The sequence below is a fragment of the Macaca fascicularis genome, chromosome 16 (assembly GCF_037993035.2).
Source record: "Macaca fascicularis isolate 582-1 chromosome 16, T2T-MFA8v1.1".
In the NCBI taxonomy this organism is placed as follows: domain Eukaryota; kingdom Metazoa; phylum Chordata; class Mammalia; order Primates; family Cercopithecidae; genus Macaca; species Macaca fascicularis.
In genome coordinates, this window is record NC_088390.1 from 35608482 (window position 1) to 35628215 (window position 19734).

The 19734-nt window shown below is 41.0% G+C and overlaps 1 protein-coding gene across 4 annotated transcripts in view; it reads left to right on the plus strand.

Moving 5' to 3' along the window:
- The window catches only part of EFCAB5 (EF-hand calcium binding domain 5), a 184526-nt gene extending 169939 nt beyond the window's left edge, over nucleotides 1–14587 (plus strand). For all 4 annotated transcript variants that reach the window (XM_015438107.4, XM_074018922.1, XM_074018923.1 and 1 more), the window contains one exon: nucleotides 13974–14587. In XM_015438107.4, the coding sequence (XP_015293593.2) occupies nucleotides 13974–14164 (191 nt within the window). In that variant the 3' untranslated portion in view covers nucleotides 14165–14587. The remainder of the gene's footprint in view (nucleotides 1–13973) is intronic.
- Nucleotides 14588–19734: the final 5147 nt, after the last annotated feature.

The window sequence follows — 19734 nt, forward strand, 5'->3', positions numbered from 1 at the left end:
TGACTTGACCACCTTCTCAAGGACCTATTCTCCCCACCCACTTTGGACCTCTGCTGCCAGTCTCATCTGGTCATTCAGGATGCCCCATATCTGCTCCATGTCCCCCTCCCAGGAGTTTTAGACAGATGTTGCCTGCTTGGAAATGTTCTTAGACCCAGAGGCAAGAAGAGCTGTCCCCTATCGCAAGTATAACCAGAATCACTTTTCTGTCTAGAACCTGGGTGTCTGCCAAGTGACTGTACCTCCTCCTCTAAATCCAAATGTTTACAAGTCCACAGACATTGGTCTCAGCAGGAGTGCCCCAGGCCCTCCACTTCTCCTACATGGTTCCCAGAGCTCCAACTCTGCCAAAGCAGCCAGAGGCTCAGTGCTGTCACCATTTGTAAAGAAACCCACTAGCTTCCACAATAAAATGACACCATCATCCTCTAAGAGTGACAATGAAGGAAGGTGCCTTCCCATCAGCAGGGGAGGACTGCTGGACTCACAGTCCTAATTAACTTTATCTTCAAGATTCGCCTTCCCTGGAAGATCCTTCCCTAATTGCTACTGCCGCCACCGCGGTGGCGCTCGTAGGTGCCACGCTCCCTGCAACTCCATTACAAAAATGGAACATGACTCATTCCTTAATCCCCACTGCACAGCTAAGGACCTGACAGGAACCTTGGTAGAATGATTCTACCGACAATCCAGAAATAACAAGTAGGAAACAGCACTGAATCTGCAACTCTGAGGACGTGCCTTTTTCTTTTAAATGGGTCAAGCCAAAATGGACAACCAGATGACAGGAACATAGTTCTGTCCTATTCATTTAAACCTTCTGTGTGCTAACATTGCTTTGGATTCAATTACAGTTCTCTGCTGTCTTTTGGACTTAGTCATCTTGAATGGAAATTGCTGTTGGCTCCCTCTTATAGGAAAAAACTTGCCATCACAGCTAGACTTGGGTTTAATAGAGAGCTAAGAGTGTGCCATTTATTTACAAGTTGCTCACAGATTTTAGGCCATGGAGGAGGAAATATCAGTTCCGCTTGAGAACAGATTTCCTTTGTCCTGGCAAGAGCCCCTTAAAAAGCCCTTTTAGTTACGAGTTATGATATTAGACAAGTACTCACACCATGCACGGAGAAGGGTATAACACTCTGTGCTGGGTAAAGATCTCAGGCCTGAAATGCTTCGATTTCCCATGCATGCAAACCCCTTGCCTTTTCAGTTCCAAGTTATTCAGAGGAAAAAAGAAAATCAAACCAGCCACTTGCTTTATGTTTCTTATCACTTCTTGTGATTTAAATTTTGAAGTTTTCTAGCAGTAGTTATTAAGAGGAATAACTAAACACAGTTCTACATGTGTAGATAACATCACTGCTACTTTCATATCTGATTAAAGGCTTTTAAAAATGAACTTGATGAGAAGTAGAGCATGATGGCGTGCACCTGTGGTCCCAGCTACTTAGGAAGCTGAGGCACAAGGATTATTTGGGGCCAGAAGTTCAAGGCTGTAGTGCACAATGATGGTGCCTGTGAATAGCACTGCACTCCAGCCTGGGTGACATAGTGGACACCGACTGTAGAAATTAATAAGAACAGTTTTCTATTTAATTTGATACTCATTTTTTAAAAATTTTAGTGGCTGTTAAAACTGTCTTTTATCCTGAAAGGATATAAATATTATACATATATGTGTGTGTGTGTGTATGTGTGTGTGTGTATATATATATATATATTTTTTTTTTTTTTTGAGATGGAGTCTTGCTCTGTCACTCAGGCTGGAGCGCAGTGGCCCAACCTCAGCTCACTGCAATCTCTGCCTCCCAGGTTCAAGAGATTCTCCTGCCTGAGTAGCTGGGACTATAGGTGTGCACCACCACGCTTGGCTAATTTTTGTATTTTTAGTAGAGGCGGAGTTGCACCACTTGGCCAGGCTGGTCTCGAACTCCTGACCTCAGGTGATGCACCCACCACGGCTCCCAAAGTGCTGGGATTACAGACATATATATATATATAAAAAATAGATATTTTATGTATATATATATATTTTATATATATACACTTTTTTTTTTTTTTTTGAGACAGAGTTTTGCTCTTGTGGCCCAGGCTGGAGTGCAGTGGCACGATCTCGGCTCACCACAACCTCCGCCTCCTGAGTTCCAGCGATTCTCCTGCCTCAGCCTCCCAAGTAGCTGGGATTACAGGCATGTGCCACCATGCCCAGCTAATTTTGTATTTTTAGTAGAGACAGGGTTTCTCCATGTTGGTTGGACTGATCTCAAACTCCCGAGCTCAGATGATCGCCTGCCTCAGCCTCCCAAAGTGCTGGGATTACAGGCATGAGCCACTGCGCCAGCTTTAAATTTTTTATTAAAGTACTTGAAAAGGTCACATAGAACTAAAAGCCTAAAAAGAGTCACTAGCCTATATCTTCTCTTTCATTCTCTTCAGTCCCCCTCGCCAGAGGCAACCGTGTTTTGTCCTTTCACTCTTTCTTCTTGGCATTTGCACATCTATTTCTATTATGCACATATTGCTATCTTTTGATTCATCAATTTTAAACCTTATCAGTCAATTTCCTCTGATTAAAAATGAAGATTTCGTTCTGTTATGCCACTATTCTCTTACCCCATCCTCCCAATATAGTTGTATTTATAATTTGGGGTTAAATAAAGATGCAATGTTTACATGATTTTGCCTATGCAAATATTATACACACCTGAGGATTGTAGCATATTTTGATTCCTCATCTTTTTTGTTTTTCCTGAAGTAAATAATTGTCTTTTATTTTATTTTTTATTTTTATTTTTTTGAGACGGAGTCTCGCTCTGTCACCCAGGCTGGAGTGCAGTGGCCGGATCTCAGCTCACTGTAAGCTCCGCCTCCTGGGTTTATGCCATTCTCCTGCCTCAGCCTCCCAAGTAGCTGGGACTACAGGTGCCCGCCACCTCGCCCGGCTAGCTTTTTTTGTATTTTTTAGTAGAGACGGGGTTTCACTGGGTTAGCCAGGATGGTCTCGATCTCCTGACTTCGTGATCCGCCCGTCTCGGCCTCCCAAAGTGCTGGGATTACAGGCTTGAGCCACCACGCCCAGCCTGTCTTTTATTTTTAAACTTTCTTAGTTTTATTTGTAGTTCTTGATAATTCCCACCCCTTCCGTTTGTCTCTCCCATAAGATAGTTCTATCAGGTAATTTATTAGGTCTAATTTATTTTCTTTTCCCAAAGCCATCTCTTCTAGAGATCTCAATTCCTCTGTTTTTGTTTTGTTTTGTTTTGTGTTTTGAGACAGGGCCTCACTCTATCACCCAGGCTGGAGTGCAGTGCCACAATCACAGCTCACTGCAGCCTCAACCTCCCTGGTTCAAGCAATCCTCCTGGCTCAGATTTCCAAGTAGCTGGGACTATAGGCGCGTGCCATCAGGCCCAACTAATTTTGTTTATTTTTGTAGAGGTGGGGGGTCTCACTATATTACCAGGCTAGTCTTGAACTCCTGACCTCAAGGGATTCTCCCGCCTCGGCCTCCCAAAGTGCTGGGATTACAGACGTGAGCCACCATACCCAGGCCTCAATTCTTTCTATCTAAAGTCTTTCCCCTGCCCCCAGATCTGCTACTCAGCTGCCTTCCTGAGATTCACTTCGCCCCTATTGTAGGAATTTAATTTGCCATTCTCTTCGTCATTCTTGGTCTAGTCCCTTGTTTTCAGGTAACATGTCTCCGGTAGTTTTCTGAGAAAGAGTGTGTAAGTGGTAAATTTTTTGAGACCTTTCGTTTTTGAAGATGTTTTTATTCAGTCCTCACACTTGATTTCTACTTTGCTGTGGAAGATAATTTTGAAGACATTGCTCTATTGTCTTTTTACATTTTTATTTATATATATTTTAAATAAAATACATATTGTTTAATCTATAAATAAATAATAAAATATATAAATAAATAATATATAATAAATTATATATAAATAAAATAGATATTTAAAATAATATTTTTAATAAATATATATTTTATATATATATACTTTTTTTTTTTTTAGATATAGTCTTACTCTGTCACCCAGGCTGGAGTGCAGTGGTGTGATCTTGGCTCACTGCAACCTCCACCCCCAGGGTTCTAGCAATTCTCCTACCTCAGCCTCCTGAGTAGCTGGGATTACAGGCGCCTGCCACCACGCCTTGCTATTTTTTTTGGATTTGTAGTACAGATGGGGTTTTACCATGTTGGCCAGGCTGGTTTCAAACTCTTGACCTCAGGTGATCCACCCATCTCAGCCTCCCAAAGTGCTGGGATTACAGGCGTGAGCCTCCGTGTCTGGCCAGGTTTTATATATTTTTAACAGACGGGGTCTTGCTGTATTGCCCAGGCTGGACTCAAAACTCCAGGGTTTGCCAGGCACAGTGGCTCATGCCTGTAATCCCAGCACTTTGGGAGGCTGAGGTGGGCCGATTGCTTGAGCCCAGGAGTTCAAGACCAGCTTGGGCAACATAGTGAGACCCTGTCTCTACAAAAAACTTGAAAAAAAAAAAAAAAGCTGGGAGTAGTGGCATGTGCCTGTAGTTCCAGCTACTCAGGAGAGCTGAGATGGGAGGATCGCTTGAACCCAGCAGGTTGAGGCTGCAGTGAGCCATGTTTGCACCACTGCACTCCAGCCTGGCCACAGAACGAGACCCTGTCTACAGAAAAATAAAAAAAAAACTCCTGGGCTTAAGCTATCCTTCCACCTCAGCCTCCCAAGTAGCTACTACAGTACTACAGGAGTGCTGCCACCGCACCTGGCTTTCCACTGTCTTTTAAAAAAACTGAGACATAATTCACATGCCATAAATTTCACTCTTTGTACATTTTAAAGTGTAGAATTTAGTGGTTTTGAATATATATCCCAGATTGTGCAATTATCACCACTATCTAATTTTAAAACATTTTCATCACCCCAATAGAAACGCTGTACCCATTAGCAGTCACTCCGTCTTTCCTCTCCCTCTAGCTCCTGGGAGCCACTCATCTGCTTTCTGTCTCTACGGATTTGCCTATTCTGGACATTTCATGTAAATGGAATCACACAATACGTAACCTTTTGTATCTGGCTTCTTTCACCCAGCATAATGTTTTCAAGGTCCATCTATGTTCTAGCTTGTATCAGTACTTCATTTTTGTGTGTGTGGCTGAATAATATTCTATGATAGAACACATTCTGTTTATTCACCCATCAGTTGATGCACCTGTAGGTTGTTCCCACTTTTTGGCTACTGAAATTATGCCTCCATTAACATTTGTTTGTAAGTTTTTGTGTAAACATGTATTTTCAGCTCTCTTGTGTATATACCTTTGGAGTGCAAACATATGGTAACTCTATGTTTAACTTTTTGTGGAAAAGACTCCATTGTCATCCAACTTTAAAGATTGCTGTTGACAGCCTGGGCAACATAGTGAGACCCTGTCCCCACAAAAAAAATGAAAAACTTTGCCAAGTGTGGTGGCACATGCCTGTAGTTCCAGCTACTCAAGAAGCTGAACCCAGTTAAGGCTGCAGTGGGCTATGATCATGCCACTGCACTCCAGTCTGGGCAACAAAGTGAGACTTAATCTCTTAAAAAAAAAAAAAAAAAAAAAGGCAAAGGTTGCTGTTAAGAAGTCTGAAGCCTTTCTAAATCGGTGTGACCATTTTTTATCTCTCTCCAGAAGCTGTAGAATCATCCCTTCATCCCCAAAGTTGCAAAAATTTCATAATGATATGCCTTTTTATGGGTCTGTTTTCATCATTTGATCAGTGTACTAGCTGGGCTTTTTTCAATTGTGAAATCTAGGTTGTTAAGTGCTGGATGATTTCCTCCATGGCATGAAGACTGCTACTTAACAGCTGTGCAATTTGTACACTGCACAAAGGTGCTCTGCTAAGGAGGTGGGTGGGGGCCAAAATGTATCCCGGATTCCATTCACTAGACTGTGTGCCTTAACCTGAAGCTACATCTGCTTGGAGGAGGAGCATCTTTTTCATTCACCAAGCTCTGTGCCCACAGGATGCATTCCCTCACAGTAGGTGTGTTTTCCTCACCTTTACACCAAGGGGACCTATAACGCTGGTGGTGGCCCTGCCCTCTTTTTTCTGTATTCACTCTTTGGGATTCCTATTATTCAGACATTGGATCTCCCAGATTTAGTCTTAAAAATCCCTATATTTTCTCTTCTTTTTCCTAAACAACTCCAACAAACCCTTCTGAACCCTTTGAGGATTCTGGGATATATAGAAGGTTGGTTCTAGGTTTTCTCCACTGCTGATTTAGGATTCCACTTTTCTCCTGTCTGCTACCACTTCTTCACCTGCTTTATATTTCTCAAATTTTGTTGTTCTGTCTTTCAATCAACTAAAATTATCTCAGTGCTCTCCATGTGACAGGCCCTGTTCTAGGTTCCTAGGGTACAGTAGTGAATGACATAGACCAAGATTCCTGCCCTCAAGAAGCTTACATTCTAAAGGGGAGAGCAGAGGATAAGCAATAAACGTAATAAATTATATACTATGGTAGAAAATAAGTGCTATGGGGGAGAAAAGCAAAGTAGAGTAAGGCGGTGGATGCAAAGGTGGGAGGCAGGGAGGAGGCACGGGCTGAAAATTTAAATAGAGAAGTCAGGTAGGCCTTATCAAGAAGGTGAGATTTAGGCTGGGCGCGGTGGCTCATGCCTGTAATTCCAGCACTCTTGAGAGGCTGAGGTGGATGGCTCACCTGAGGTCGGGAGTTCAAGACCAGCCTGGCCAACATGCAAAACCCCATCTCTACTAAAAATACAAAAATTAGCTGGGCATGGTGGCAGGCACCTGTCATCCCAGCTACTCAGGAGGCTGAGGCAGGAGAACTGTTCCAACCCAGGAGGCGGAGGTTGCAGTGAACCAAGATCACGCCACTGCGCTCCAACCTGGGTGACAAAGTGAGACTCCGTCTCAAAAAAAAAAAAAAAAAAAAAGTGAGATTTAAGCAAAGATGTGAAGGAAGCGAGGGAATCATCCATATGAATGTAGAAGGAATATTCCAGGTGTTGCTTGATGATATTGTATCCTAAGAAAAGAAAGAGTATTCCAGGCAGAGAAAACAGCCAAAGCAAAGGCCCTAAGGCAGGAACAACCAGTGTGTTCAAATAGCAACAAGAAGGCCACTGTGTCAGCAGCAGGGTCAGAGAATGGGAGGTAAGTAAGGAGATGAGTTCAGGAGGTAATGGAGGACTGAATCAATTAAGGTCTTGAAGACTATCATAATGTCTTGATTTTATGGCTTGTGGTGATCCTCCTGCCTTATCCTCCAAAGTGTGGGATTACAGGCATGAGCCACAACACCCAGTGAAGTAGAGCCATTGCAAGGTTTTCAGCAGAGGAATGATATGACCTGTGTTTTAAAAGGATCGCCCTGCTTCTATAATTAGAAGACACTTTGGAGGTCAAGAAGAGATGCAGAGAGACCAACTAGAGGAGCTGTTGCAGGAATCCGGATGAGAGATGAGGAATGTACCAGTGGAAATGGTGAAAAGTTGTCATATTATATATATTTGAGAGGCAGAGTCAAAATATATCTTGACAGTTTGAGTGTGAAATGAGAAAGAAACAGAGGAGCCAAGACTGACTTCAGGGTTTGGAAGGATGGAGTTACCATTAGCTGAGATGGAGAACATGTAGGTGGAGCAGGCTTTGGTCGGGGGAGATGAAGTGTTCAGATTTTGACATGCTGAGTTTGAGATATCTATTAGATATGGAAGTAGGGATGTGAATATGTAGATGGTTAAATAAATCTGGAGTTTTGGAGAAAGGTCTAAGCTGGAGATACAAAATCGAGACTGGTTGGTGAATAGATGATTGGCAAAGGGAGGAAAGTCTCGGTGGGAACACTGAGTAGAGACAATTCTGAATGTTTTGCCACGAAGGGGAGCAAAGAAATGGTGTGGTAACTGGAGGAGACAATGGGGTCAAGGTTTTGTTTTGTTTCTCAGATGGGAAAGATAACAGTAGGTTTGATTCTGATGGGAAATCCTGTAGAGAGCAAGAAGTTAACAATGTTGAAGATAGAGAATTCCTGTAGCATTGTCCTCAAGCACGTGAGAGAGGATGGGCTGTTGTTAGAGTAACCATACATTCTATATTTACCTTGGAACAGCCCAAGTTTTTGCTTGTTGTTCTGGTGACTTCTCCAGTTAGCATCCTCTCTCTCTCAAGTGTACCAATTTGGACAATGAATTACTTGACTACCCTGGATCTACCGCACCAAGGGAGGAATTGGCGTAAGACAGCAAGAGGATAGAGAACATAGGTGCAGATGAGAGTGAGGGGTAGGTGTGCTGGTGGGAGTCTACGGAAGTTGCCTTCTGCTTGTGTCAATCTTACAGTGAAGCTCAAAGCAGAGTCATCAGCCAGAGTGAGGATGGGAGAGGAAGTTGTTGGGACTTTGAGAGGACAGGAATAGGAATTAAATATTGGTGTTTCTTTTTTCCTGATCTTTCTATCGTTGTGTTTTATGTCTTCTTTAATTAATTAATTAATTATAGAGGCAGGGTCTGTCTCTGTCATCCAGGCTGGAGTGCAGTGGTGTGATCATGGCTCACTGTAACCCTGAACTCCTGGGCTTAGGTGATTCTCCTGCCTCAGCCTCCTGAGTAGCTGGGATTACAGGCATGAGTCACCACGCCCAGTTCCTATGTCTTCTTTTTCTTTTTCTTTTCTTCTTTCTTTTCCTTTACATTAGTCTTAGTAGGAATTTCAGATGTAGCAAAATTGAATGCATGTTAATCATCTAGAAAAGCATTATTCATTCAATTTCTTTCATATTTTAACTTGGTGGTCTCCAAAGTTAAGTGCAAGCACCCCAGAAGATTTTTTTAAAAACTATCTCTGGGGTGCAAGAAAAATATCAAAGATGATTCTGTTGAGACACTGAAAGACAGACAGAAAGAAAAATACCAAAGGACTAAGGACTTTTCTTTTTTTTTTCTTTCTTTTTTTGGAGACAGGGTCTTACTCTGTCACCCAGGCTGAAGTGCAGTGGCACGATCTTGCCTTACTGCAACCTCTCCCTCTCAGGCTCAGGTAATCCTCCCTCCTCCCACCTGAGCCTCCCTAGTAGCTGACACTAGAGGCCCACACCACCTTGCCTGGCTAATTTTTGTATTTTTTGTAGAGACAGACCATGTTGCCCAGGCTGGTCTTGAACTCCAGGACTCAAGCAATCCACCTGCCTTGGCCTCCCAAGTGTTGGGATTACAGGCGTGAGCCACTGCACCCCACCAAAGGACTTTTCTTTATAATGTTTTTAACTCATTGTTAATTTCTACTTTTTTGTTTAAAATGTTTTAAAATAAATAATTTATAAATATATATATATATATGGGGTAACATGCTCAATGTTTGTTACTGATAGAGGTACATGATCAAAAGAGCTTGGAGGCCACTACATTAAACTATGAATTTTGTAAATATAATTTGCATTGATTTCAATTTACACATGACTTGATTTATAGCTACATCATTAAAAAAGCCACTACATGTGATATTGTACAGAAATTATGTGATATTGTATAGAAATTATGCTTGTGACATTGTACAGAAATATGCTTGCAATGGGAATGAAACTGATTCCAGCATTCATCCTGGAACAAACTTCCCCCCAAACTTTGATTACTCGAGAAAAATGTGTTTTTAACTCCCCATGTAACACTGATATTTTTCCTGATAAATCTGGGAGGCAGTACCCTACAGTGCCTTTGGGACCACATTAAATTAACAATGACATATTAAGTGCCTGATTGCCATGGCAGATGTAAATTCTCCTGCCTACAAAAAAACTGATTGAAATTTGCATACCTGACCGGGCACGGTGGCTCACGCCTGCAATCTCAGCACTTTGGGAGGCCAAGGCAGGTGGATCACTTGAAGTCAGAAGTTCAAGACCAGCCTGGCCAACGTGGTGAAACACCATCTCTGCTAATAATACAAAAAAATTAGCCAGGTCTGGTGGTGCAAGCCTGTAATCCCAACTACTTGGGAGGCTGAGGCAGGAGAATGGCTTGAACCCGGGAGGCAGAGGTTGCAGTGAGCCAAGATCGCACCATTGCACTCCAGGCTGGATGACAAGAGCAAAACTCCGTCTAAAAAAGAAAAGAAAGGAAATTTGCATACATATACCCTTCTATTGCTGCAGGGACCTTCAGTTCATTGTGTGTGGCTGTAATATTAAGGAGTGACTTGGGGTATGTGAAGCAATAGAAATGAGAACGAAAACTAAGAGAACTAATGAAGAGGAACAGCAAAAAATGCAGCTGATCTTGGATTGTTAGTTGAAAGGAGCAGTTACATTTTAGCTTTTGTACTTGAAGCTTAAGTACTTCTTTCTTTTTGCTTTGCCCATCTATGCTAATTATCCATCATTCCCAAAAGATTTAATTTTATTAATCCAGTGTTAAAAGCAGAGATCCATAAATAGAGTTTTAATTCAGAAATATCCTACTATAGCCCAGTGTTTCCAGCATAATGAATTCACCATGTAATTAAAAGTTTGATTAAACTAGAACCTACAAAAATATCATGTTTCTGAACTAATGTCCATAAATAGACTCAAAGGTCGACCCAGTATTCTCTATACATTAGATGTATTCAAATAATTTACTATACACTTTTCCAAAGCAAAGCAAAAAAAAAAAAAAAAAGCGTTATTTCTATGGTTGTAAAAGAAGCGTTTATCCGCTTGAAAAAATTACTAAGTCTGTGTGAGTGGGGTCTGTCGTGGGCCAAGCTGCAAAGATCTGGCATGCATCTACCACAAGAGGGCAGTAGCACTCAACCGTTAATAGGGAACCCAGCAGAGCGCTGGAGGCTCATTAGAGGAATCATTAGAGCAGGTCGTTAACGCATCAAGCTCTGGAAAGGACAGGGAAACAGGAACCACCGTCCAGACACTTTCGGAGCTTCTGTCTCGGTAACAATAAGACAGGAAATAAGCAACAGGGTCTTGTGAAAGAGAGCGACCTCGCTCACCATCCTCGTGTCGTTGAATCACCATGGAGATGGCGACTAGCTTAATAATGGCTGCAGATGGGCGTCTGCTCATGTGGATGTTCAGATAAGAACACTGTGGCAGGGGTCAAAGGAACAGAGCTCTTCATGGGCATTACGGAAGGGCGGAAGCAAAGCTGAGGGGAGCAGCAAAGCTGAGGGGAGCAGCAGAGCTGTTCTGTCTCCGAAAATTAGGACTTTTAGGAGTGTCCTAGGTTGAATTTTATTTTATTTAGCTTCGTATCATTGAGACATTAAGACTATCTTTAGAAACCTGTATCATTTACCTTGTAGGGTTTCCAGGAAACTAATTCATAGAAAGAGAGATGAATTGGCCGGGCGCAGTTGCTCATGCCTGTAATCCCAGCACTTTGGGAGGCTGAGGCGGGCAGATCATCTGAGGTCAGGAGTTCGAGACCAGCCTGGCCAACATGATGAAACTCCGTCTCTACTAAAAATATAAAACTTAGCCAGGCGTGGTGGTAGGCGCCTGTAATCCCAGCTACTTGGAAGGCTGAAGCAGGAAAATTGCTTGAACTCAGGAGATAGAGGTTGCAGTGAGCCCACAAGGTGCCACTGCACTCCAGCCTGGGCAACAGAGTGAGACTCCATCTCAGAAAAAAAAAAAAAAAAAGAAAGAAAAGAAAAAAGAATTGTAAAACAAATGCACCTTCAATATTTTAAGTACGTATGTCGATTGGTCTAGTGTTGCCCATAAAATGAATCAGGTATTTTGAGTGTGATCTCATGAGCAGCACCTGTTTTTGTTTTTATTCCTAATTCTCTCTAATGTTACTGAGCTATAATCTGGAAAGACGTTTAGTATTTGAAAAACCTAATTCATTATTCCTTAATTTAATGTTTCAGTTTAACATTTATTGAAGACTTACAACTGAATGAGAAAAGACAATGCCAGGGTGGTGTGTGTGTGAGCGTATGTGTGTGTTAAAACAGAGCATTTTAGAAAATTAATTGGATCCACGTTTTAAAGTCAGCTTCAAATAAAAATTGAGACTTGTGAATGTTTTCCACATTTTATGTGCCTTTCCTATCCCGTAGTATACCTTTTGTTGTATAGTTCCTTCCAAACCATAGGGCAGCTAAACCTAATTCAGAGAATCTTGTTCCTTTGTGTTGATAAAAGACAAGAAAATAAAATATGTTCTGCTTAGCAATTCTAATAGATCATTGCCATTACTGTTAATAAGCTATTGGATGGAAGACTTGATATTTAAAAGCTTTTGCTCAATTAAAAAAAAAAAGCCAGGTGCAGGGGCTCATGCCTGTAATCCCAGCACTTTAGGAGGCCTAGGTGGGAGGATTGCTTGAGGCCAGAAGTTCAAGACTAGCCTGGGCAACATAACAATACTCCGTCTCTATGATTAAAGATAATGAATAAAGTATTTATTTATAATTATTAATGAATAAATTATTTATTTATAATTATAAATAAATAAATAATAAAGCTTGAACTCAATTATAACTAAATGGTTTACTCAAATCAGCAAACATGTATTGGGTTAGGCAGTGAGTTAGTCACTAGGAATAACAGAAATGAATAAAATAGACTTGTGGGTGAGAGGCACCTGAAAGAAAGGGGGTAGTTATTATTATTATTATTATTATTTGAAATGGAGTCTCACTCTGCCACCCAGGCTGGTATGCAGTGGCACAATGTCAGTTCACTGCAATCTCCACTTCCCAGGTTCAAGCGATTCTCCTGCCTCAGCTTCCCGAGTAGCTGGGATCACAGGTGCCCACCACCATGCCTGGCTAATTTTTGTATTTTTAGTAGAGATGGGGTTTCACCATGTTGGCCAGGCTGATCTCGAACTCCTGACCTCAAGTGACCTCTGCCTCCCAGTGTGCTGGGATTACAGGTGTGAGTCACCGCACCCAGCTAATAGTTAATATTTTTGAGCAACTACTCTGGGACAGATCTTCACAAATATTTTCTCAGCCTCTGGTCCCAGCTACTTGGGAGGCTGAAGTGGGAGGATCACCTGAGCATGGGAGGTCGAGGCTGCAGTGAGCCATGATCATGCCACTGCACTTCAGCCTGGGCAACAGGGCAAGACCCTGTCTCAAAAGAAAAAACAATTCTTCCAATTTTGTTTTATGGGAGAAGAAACTGAGGCTCAGAGCAGTTAAGTGACAAAACTCATTGGTGTAGAGCCAAGATCTGTTAAACTCTAGATAGTCTTTCCATTGGACAGAACCCACATCTGTTCAACTCTATGTAGTCTTTCCATTGGACCATTCTATTTGAATATTAGTCACTGACTCCTGGGAAAAAGCAACTTTTATGAATGACAGTTTAACAGTTTTCAATTTTAAAAACTTAAAACATATAATGGTGTGCAGTTACTACATAGCTTTAAATAATTTTTAATTAGAAAACATTTCAAACATGCAAGTATAGAGAATAACACCTGCATAGTCATTATGAAGCTATATTCTATATCCAACCTTAACACTGTGTTTCAGTTAGACTTTCTAAAGAAAACATTAGAAGAACAGTTAAGGATTCCTATCCTTCCTCGATCCCACTGTCTTCTTGTCTTTCCCTAGAGATAATACTATCATGAATTTGGTATTAGTTTCATGCATGATGTCCTATTTTTACCATATGCTAATGAATCCATAAATAATATAATACTATCTTGCAGGTTTTAAAACTGTTTAATTGTGTCTAAAAGTACATATTATTCTATAACTTACTTTTTCTATTGAATATTTTGAGATTTATTCATGAATACAAATAACTAATTCTTTGTTAACTGCTGTCAAGTATTCCATTGTATGACTACACCAAAATTTATCCATAATCCTATAAATACAAGATTCTGCTTGGTTTTGACTCAAAACATATCTAATGAACTTTAATCATAATACTGGAACTTATCATCTTAATAGTGAAGTGTAAAACTATCCACTCTTACTTTTTTCTTCCTGATGCAGGTCATTCCCGAACCGAAGTATGGAAATTTGGTAATGTTGTCATTGAACATCTATACCACTGGATACACATCTGTTCAGCTCTCACGAAGATAACCAAAAAACTAAATAGTTCTATTACACCCCCGTTGCCCTCCAAGACTGACAATTATATGTATGCAAAAATGCCAGGGGAAGGTTTGCAAGATAAGTGATAATGAATGATAATGGAATTGGTACTGTATTTAGGATCTTTTGTTCATGTTCAGTTTTGTTTGTTAACTATAAAATATTTTCCATTGGAAAGGGGTACCGATAAACATCTTCTGCTCCTAACATTTATCTCAGCACTTTCTAAACCCAAAAGTGGTACCTAAGAAGAAATTTAGCCAAAAAATATCCAGCGAAGGTAGCCATAGCCAAGTGTTTCAAGTATGTTATAGAATATATTTGAAAGCTTCCTTTCAGTTTGAGCTTTGTATCTGCTGTGGAACTGTTATGGTTGATTGAGTAGTTATTTTTCATTCTTATAAGGTGCAAAGTAACAACTGAGGATTTAGAAAACAAGAATACCAAACAGAATACCAAATAATAAAGATAAACCAAAAGAATACCAAATAATAAAGATTTTTAAGAAATGGACTGAGAATTGTTTTTCTAATTTTTCAAAGACTTATAGCATCACCTCTTCCCTCTCTCTGCCCCCCTACTCTTGCCTTAACAACTCAAGTCATTTTTAACTTATTAATTTTTAATTTTTGTGGGTACATAGTAGGTGTACATATTTATGGGGTACTCAAAAGTGATTTTAATGAACAGAAATTCTTGTGGGAAAATGTCCATGACTCATGGAAAAAAGAAGACACTTTTTAAATGATAAAAACCTCTTCAGTTTAAGAAGGGCAAAAAGAATTTATATTTGTTTAAAGCTTGTTTTTGTGACGAACTTTACTGCTCTGTGGTGAGATTTCATCTTTGCAATAAGATATCTGATGACAGAGTCCAGTTTTAATAACATTTTGGGAAATTAAACTTTATTTTCTTTATTAGATTGACAAAATGTGATGTGTCCAAATATCTTATAATTTGAGATTGGCTGTCCCTTTTTAACCTTTTCTGATAAGAGGGCGGTGTTATTACCAGTCCTCCTCTCTAGGATGATCACATGCCGGTTTTAACCTATATGCCTGTTTCATATTTGGAAGAGGGCTTTTTAGGGCATTCACAGCAACATTTCAAGAAACAATGTTCTTGAAGATATTAAACTGATAACCACATATCCTGATGGCTTCAGAACAAGTTTACAGAGTTCATTGTGAATACAAATGGCATTTTAGGGAGCAAGGAAGGAAAGATTTTGCAGAATGCTATGTTTGTAACCATTATCCTGGAAATCAAATTAACTAAATGACTTCTAGCTTGATAACAAATATCATACATTTGCATGGCACTTTAACTTGAAGTATTTTCACATACTAGCTTATCTGATTCTTCCAAATATCTCTAAAGTGGGTAGTCCTGATATTATCTCCATTTTATTTTATAAATGAGTTGCTCACTTCACAATGGGTATAAGAGGCAGAGCGGACCTAGCACCTAATTTCTGGTTTATTGCCCTTGCAGCACCCTAGAAATCTCACTCACACTTTCCAGCTTTCTTACTAGGCTAATGACCATGCTGTCAGTCTTTTGAAAACTACTTTAAAATTTGCAGCCAACAAGCCAGATTGGTTAAATTTATTAAATAATCATTCAAGTAAAATACTGTCCTTCAACCTTAGGAGCTTATATTTTGAGTGAGGAAGATGTTATTTATACCTGACAAAGGTTAGATACAGATTTATATATAAATCCATTTATTTCACTGTTAATAGATTATATTTACATATGCTTCAGAAGCTTGGACTCGATTAACTGAATTTGTTATTGGCTCTTTCCTCACAGTTCATAGGTAACAATGACACTGCACAGTGTAGACCATCCAGACCACTTTCTTTCCTTTGCTTTCTTTTTTATTTTTTTAAGTGACGGGGTCTCGCTCTGTCCCCCAGGCTGGAGTGCAATGGCTTGATCATAACTCACTGCAGCCTTAAACTGCTGGACTCAAGTGATCCTCCTGCCTCGGCTTCCCAAAATGTTGAGATTATAGGCATGAGCCACTGTGCCCAGCTTCACTTTCTTTTATACTTTTGGCTTGTCATGATTCAGGAACATCATGAAGTGTAAAGATAATGACTTTGGAATCTCAAAAAAGCTCCAACTGCCTTTTTAAACAGCTTTACCAACATATCCACATACCATAAAAGTTACCCATTAAAGTGCAGAATTAATTTTTGTTATATATTTACAGAGTTGTACTACTCTCACCACAATCAATTTTAGATTTTTTTTTTTTTTTCCCCCGAGACGGAGACTTGCTCTGTTGCCCAGGCTGGAGTGCTGTGGTGCATCTCGGCTCACTGCAACCTCCTGGGTTCAAGCCTCCTGGGTTCAAGCGATTCTCCTGCCTCAGCCTCCCGAGTAGCTGGGATTACAGGTGTCGGCCACCACGCCTGGCTTTTTTTTTTTTTTCTTGTATTTTTAGTAGAGACTGGTTTTTGCTAGTTTGCCAGGCTGGTCTCAAACTCCTGACCTCGTGATCTGCCCACCTTGGCCTACCAAAGTGCTGGGATTACAGGCGTGAGCCCCGAGCCTGCCAAACATTTTGATCATCCCAATAAGACACCACATACCCATTAGCAGTCACTCCCCACTTTCTCCTACCCCCAGCCCTAGGCAACCGCTAATTTTTTTTCTCTACGGATTTGCCTATCTGGACATTTTGCATACAATATGTGGTCTTTTGTAATTGGCCTCCTCTTCCCTCATTTTTTTTTTTTTTTTGAGATAGAGTCTCACTCTGTCGCCCAGGCTGGAGTGCAGTGGTACAATGTTGGCTCACTGCAACCTCTACTTCCCGGGTTCAAGTGATTCTTGTGCCTCAGCCTCACAGGTAGTTGGGATTACAGGCATGCACCACCACACCTGGCTAATTTTTGTATTTTTAGTAGAGACAAGCTTCACCATGTTAGCCAGGCTGGTCTTGAACTCCTGGCCTCAAGTGATTGGCCCCCTCAGACTCCCAAAGTGCTGAGATTACAGGCATGAGCCAGTGCACCCAGCCAATTCCCTCTTAATCTAAATAGGCTTAAGCGACCAGATGCCCTGAACTTCTGGACATTATCAATCCTCCAACTCAGAAGACCATTTGAAGGTAATTTAAGAATTGTGCAGGCCGGGCGCGGTGGCTCATGCTTGTAATCCCAGCACTTTGGGAGGCTGAGGCGGGCAGATCAACTGAGGTCAGGAGTTCGAGACCAGCCTGACCAACATGGATAAAACCTATCTCTACTAAAAATACAAAATTAGCTGGGCGTGGTGGCTCATGCTTGTAATCCCAGCACTTTGGGAGGCTGAGGCGGGCAGATCAACTGAGGTCAGGAGTTCGAGACCAGCCTGACCAACATGGAGAAAACCCATCTCTACTAAAAATACAAAATTAGCTGGGCGTGGTGGCACATGCCTGTAATCCCAGCTACTCGGGAGGCTGACGCAGGAGAATCACTTGAACCTGGGAGGCGGAGGTTGCAGTGAGCCAAGATTGTGCCACTGCACTCCAGCCTGGGCAACAAGAGCGAAACTCAGTCTCAAAAAAAAAAAAAAAAGAATTGTGCATTCCTCTCATATAGGAGGTTTTCTGCAACGCCACTCCCACAAAACCTCACTTCACATCATCAACGCCATGTTCTTACTCTCCTTTCACAGAATCTTGTTACGAAGACCTCTCTCAGGATCAGAAAAAGTAACTATTGGATACTAGACTTGGTACCTGGGTGACGAAATAATATGTACAGTGAACCCCTATGACACAAGTTTACCTATATAACCAACTTGCACATGTACCCCACAACCTAAAAGTTAAAAAAAAAATTTAAAGCAAAAATAAAAATTTTAATTAAAAAACTCAACTGATAAGATCAGTGAATTAAATATTGCCTATTTCACCTGTTTTCTGGTTATAAATATAGCTCACCACTTTGAAAGTAGGGCCATTGTGAACCATCTTTGGTCTAGAATGCTGTCCAGTTCCATAATCTTTTTCTTGGTCAAATTTGTTAAATTTATAAATAAATAAATATTGCCTAATTTCTCTGCCCTTAAGCTTGGTTATTACCCTCAGTAGGTGTACCATCTCCTAGTCATTAACCGTATTTAACCTGTCCTCCATCTACTGTCTGAGCTTAGACTGTCCTGCCCAAGCACTTCAAGTGATGAGGCAACTCTAGGTGGCCATTACGTGATTGACTCTCTAGTTACAGTTGTTTGAATTAGGGGTGACCCCTTACCAAAGTGAGACCAATTTGTGAAATGGCCTAATATAAAAAGCACCCAAACCATGGACAAGCCAAACTGGGAAACAGCAATGGGAGCAGTGTCTAAAAGGAAATTAAGGCCGCGCACAGTGGCTCACGCCTGTAATCCCAGCAGTTTGGGAGGTCGAGGCGGGCAGATCACTAGGTCAGGAGTTCGAGACCAGCCTGGCCAATATGGTGAAACCCCGTCTCTATTAAAAATACAAAAATTCGCTGGGCGTGGTGGTGCGCACCTGTAATCTCAGCTACTCGGGAGATGAGCAGAAGAATTGCTTGAACCTGGGAGGTGGAGGTTGCAGTGAGCCAAGATCGCGCCACTGCACTCCAGTCTGGGCAACAGAGTGATACTCCGTCTCCAAAAATAAGTAAGTAAATAAATAAATAAAAACTAAAAAATAATAAAAGGAAATTAAGTGTTTAGAGAGGCCAAAGGTGTCATGAGAGGCCTTGAAGGAAGTTGGTGCATAGTGCCTTCAATATGCTACAAGTTAGCAGAAACTATAGGTAGAGAAAAGGTGTGAGTAGTTGGTTGGGGAAAAGATTGGGTGCAAAGAGAAGAAACTGAAAGTAGTAAAGTTAACATTAGTAACACTAGTGTCAAAAGATTAAATGGAAGATCCAAGGGTTTCGGTAATGGATCCAATTTAGTCAACTGTTCTGTTCTGGAAGTTGAAGATGATTGGAAATTTCTGTTGTATAATAACCATGAGGATGGTAGTGATGATCTATCTTTTACTGGTTTACCCAGCTTGTCCTTACAGCATTTCCGGTTAAAGTTTCAAAAGTTGGGTTCCAAAATGTTAGGAGGCTTCTCTGTGCCCTTATTCACCGCTGCAGTTACCACCACTGCTGCAGACTCTACAACACTGCATCTGAGAAACTGTCCCTTCTAGCCTAGGGAAAATCCCATGACCGCTTCATTAAAATGTCCCAAAGGCAATGGAAGAATACAGAATATACCAATTGAAAAACTCAAATTATCTAGGATATTGAGTTCCCCCCTGGGTAATTATGGGTAACTAATTCCCCATTCAGTCTCTTCAAGCAAGAGGCAGGCAGCCCTGGCAGGGGGCTTTATTTTTTACTCTTTATTTTAAGCAAAGTAACACATACTCCTAAAAAGTCATTCTGTTACACAAGGTCTGCTGAGACCACGGCATTTCCCAGCCCCACCTTACCTCTATTTTCCTTGCTTCTGAATCAACTACTTTCAATTCTTTTTGCTCAGGAGTTGGTAAACAGCCCATTGGCCAAATCTGGCCAGCTGCCTGGTATGGTAAAGTTTTATTGGAATAGGTATGCCCATGTCTACGGCTGCTTTCACATTATCAGGGCAGAGTTGAGTAGTTGCCACAAAAACCACATGGGTCACA